This window comes from Dipteris shenzhenensis, chromosome 14 (genome assembly GCF_047967505.1).
Source record: "Dipteris shenzhenensis isolate YYH24624 ecotype China chromosome 14, Dip_SZ_1.0, whole genome shotgun sequence".
Taxonomy (NCBI): Eukaryota; Viridiplantae; Streptophyta; class Polypodiopsida; order Gleicheniales; family Dipteridaceae; genus Dipteris; species Dipteris shenzhenensis.
In genome coordinates, this window is record NC_141609.1 from 10,929,488 (window position 1) to 10,932,681 (window position 3,194).

A 3,194-nucleotide genomic window follows, 5' to 3' on the forward strand; every position below is an offset into this window, starting at 1 on the left:
AATGCAACATACTTCTTTGCAGTGCCTTCCTCTAATAATCCAAGGTCTTTAGCTAATGTTTGCGCTTTCTATAAAATTTGTTAGCTACGAATTTCTAGTGCTCTCTCTCTCTCTCTCTCATGTTGTTCAAGGGTCTTTTGCTACCAACTCTCTGCAGAAATTGTGCTAAAGCTAAAAGTGGTGCACCATGTGGTCTTGCTATGTTTTGATATAATTCAAAATTCAAATTGCTATGTACGAAAATGAATCCAAGGAAGCATGCGTTGCTTGGTCTTATAAGGCTTGGAAAGGAAGTGTGCCAACTTTTTCCCCACAAAAATGTGTGGTTATGCTCTAAATGCAAAGTACTATATACAAAATGCAAAGCACTATATGCAAAATGCAAAGTGCTATGTGCTATATTCAATTTTTCATAAAAGAAGACATGTGGTTATATGCTAAAATTACAAAATTCAAATAAAGCATGTTCTTTGTTAATAAATGCCATGTGTTAATTCAAAGTGCTATGAACCCAAGGAAGGGTGCATTCTTTGATCTTATACTTTTTGAGAGGTGCCAACTCTTCTGCCACACTAATGTGTGGTTTATGCTAAATGCAAAGTCCTATGTGCCACATTCAAATTGTTGTGTACTATATACAGATTACTATGTGTCAATATCAACCCAAGGAAGAGCATGTTTCTTGGTCTCATAATTTTTGGAGAAAAAACATACAACTCTTCCCCTACACATATGAGTGGTATGTGCTAAATGTAAAGTACTACAATCCAAATGCTAAGTCCTATGCGCCAAATTCAAACTACACCTATGTGACAAATTTAAATGGCATTATGCTAAATTCAAATTAAATGAAGGCACATTCACACAAATTTGTGGTTATGTGGTTGATGTAAAGTACTATGTGCCAAATTCAAATTGCATTGTGCTAAATGCAAATTAAATAAACCTCAAGCAAGGCACATTACATGAATTTGTGGTTGCGGTTAATGCAAAGTACTATGTACAGAGTGCAAAGTGCTCTAGGTTGAATGAGAAGTGCTATGTGGCATAATATAGGTCCGTGTAGGATGTTGTAATTCGTGTTTTTTTGGGTGTAGCCGTCCCATTTATAAATTAGACTCTTTTATTTCCTTATAAAGAAAATCATCTCATTGATTTAAAAAGGATCGTATCATTTTGTATCATTTTTAAAAGCTATAGCCTTCAATTTCGTATCTTCGGAATATCTTGGCAACTACGTATAGAAGGACTTCGACAGGAGTATAGGCCATTGTTGTACAGGAAATAACATAATGATCACTTTTCTATAGACAACGATCTAAGAGAAGCTTCAAGCTACAACTTTTGCAACTTTTACTGTTTACACACACGTTCACAATGTCCATTTACACAGGGACATGTCGCCTCACCGTTACAGCTCACAAAAGAGTTCAAACGACGGCCCCAGTTCAACAACAAGCCGAGGTCCTAAAACAGCCGATACAGCCGATGCAGCCCTTGGCATTTTTGGAAGCTGCAACTCAACTCTTGCTCAATCTAGTACTTCATGTCGTTCAGAATTTCACATATTCTGAAACAGTTCTTTTTACAGTTGAATCTTTGATTTAGCGTCATCTACAGTCTTTTGGACGTCTTTGCCCAAGTTCTGCGCTCCGCTTTGCACGGAGGAAGCAACACCTTCGGCCTTGCCTTGAGTATTTTTACCGGCACCTTCTAAAGAGCTCCGAGCTTCGTCAACATTCGATTTTATAGTATCTCCAGCGTCTTGGGCTGATTCTGTTGCCTTGTCCTGCGAAATGAGAATCAAGATACCCTTGAGTTGCAAATCTAGAGGACAAGGATAGTACAGTCATCGATCAATGCACTTTACAAGGGGCGAAGCTGAACATCGGACAGTCTATCGAAGTCCTGATCGGGAAAAAAAGGGAATCAAGGAAAGAAATCGTCACTAACCTTAAAATCTTCCGTTTGGCTACCCAACTTAGAACCTTGATGCTTTGCTTCATACTCGAGGTCCTTGACAGAACTCCCTGCCTTACGCGAAGCTTCGTCAGCTTGGCTGCGCACGTCCGATGCAACGTTCTCAGCAGCATGCTTCGCATCTTTGGAGGAGCCGGATACAAAGTCCTGGGCCTGCTGAGTAGCCTTCTTTACTTGATCACCAGCCTTTTGGGCGGCCTCTTTCACCTGATCGGCAATTCCCTACACGCACCCGGATAGTAAAATACATTAGTAGACCTTACACCGATAAGGCAACATCGGTACACGTAGAAGCATGGAGATAAGACCAAGAGGCGAGTGAGAGGCAAGTGTATGGGTGGAAAGTACATCTTCAGCGCGAATGCGTAGGGGCTTCTTGGTATTGGAAGGAGAGCTGGAGAGGCCGCTGAGGCGATGGGGAGGAGCCGAAGCGAGGTGAGGGGAAGATGCGAAGCGGAGGGAGGAGCTGTTGGTGGGGAAGGAAGAGGGGATAGAGACGGAAACGGTGTTGAAGCTAGCGATGGAAGCCATGGAAGCAGAGGGAAGGTCGAACAGATAGACGATGGCTGATGGCTGATGAAGATCGAAGAGATAGGCGGTAGGTGCTGAATTGTGTTAACCAGGAAGAAGGTGGCAAGCTCTTATGCTAACGTGAAGGAGAAACTAGTTTAAAGAGGACGATGGCAGGTAGCCGCGTGTTTAGTCGTTCGAGGCACGTGGCATCCCTACACCCTTTTGAAATTGTCCTCTCTCCACGCATCTTCCTGCGTGGCTCACTCTTATGACCCATTGCTTCACACCTTGCATCTCTCTCTCTCCTCTTTGTGTGTGCATAGTCTCATCTCGACCAACATTTATGCGGCTCTTGGTGAGCAAACTTCTTGTGGTTGGGGTGTTAAGTTCAATCCTCGCTGATGACCCCGTGAGGACCCTGCCTTGTGGCCTGACGTTTTTGAAAAAAGTCGCCTTCTTCTTCTTCTTCTTCTTTCTCTCTCTCTCAAAAGACTTCTATCAAGTAAGAATAAAACCCACGAGAGCAAGCTCAAAATGGAAATACTAGCCTCAAATGGCTCAGAAAAGCTCCTCAAAAAGAGGTTGAAAAAATACAGGTAAGGTTTTCTTTAAAAAGCTTCCTTTTGGTTGTTTTGTGAGTGTTGGCTTACAGTCGTTTGCTCGTCATTTGGTTGTTGTCTATTATAGCTGGGGGGCTTTGC

At 42.4% G+C, this 3,194-nt stretch overlaps 1 protein-coding gene across 1 annotated transcript; it reads right to left on the bottom strand.

Annotated features, from left to right (window-relative positions):
- Positions 1-1,333: 1,333 nt before the first annotated feature.
- LOC147894185 (uncharacterized) lies at positions 1,334-2,604 on the bottom strand. Its single transcript, XM_087385383.1, has 3 exons — positions 2,329-2,604; positions 1,954-2,202; positions 1,334-1,789 (listed from the first exon to the last, which is right to left on the bottom strand). Exons 1-3 carry the CDS (start codon positions 2,509-2,511, stop codon positions 1,586-1,588), a joined length of 636 nt encoding a protein of 211 aa, XP_087241509.1. The 5' UTR covers positions 2,512-2,604; the 3' UTR covers positions 1,334-1,585.
- Between the last annotated feature and the right edge of the window lie 590 nt (positions 2,605-3,194).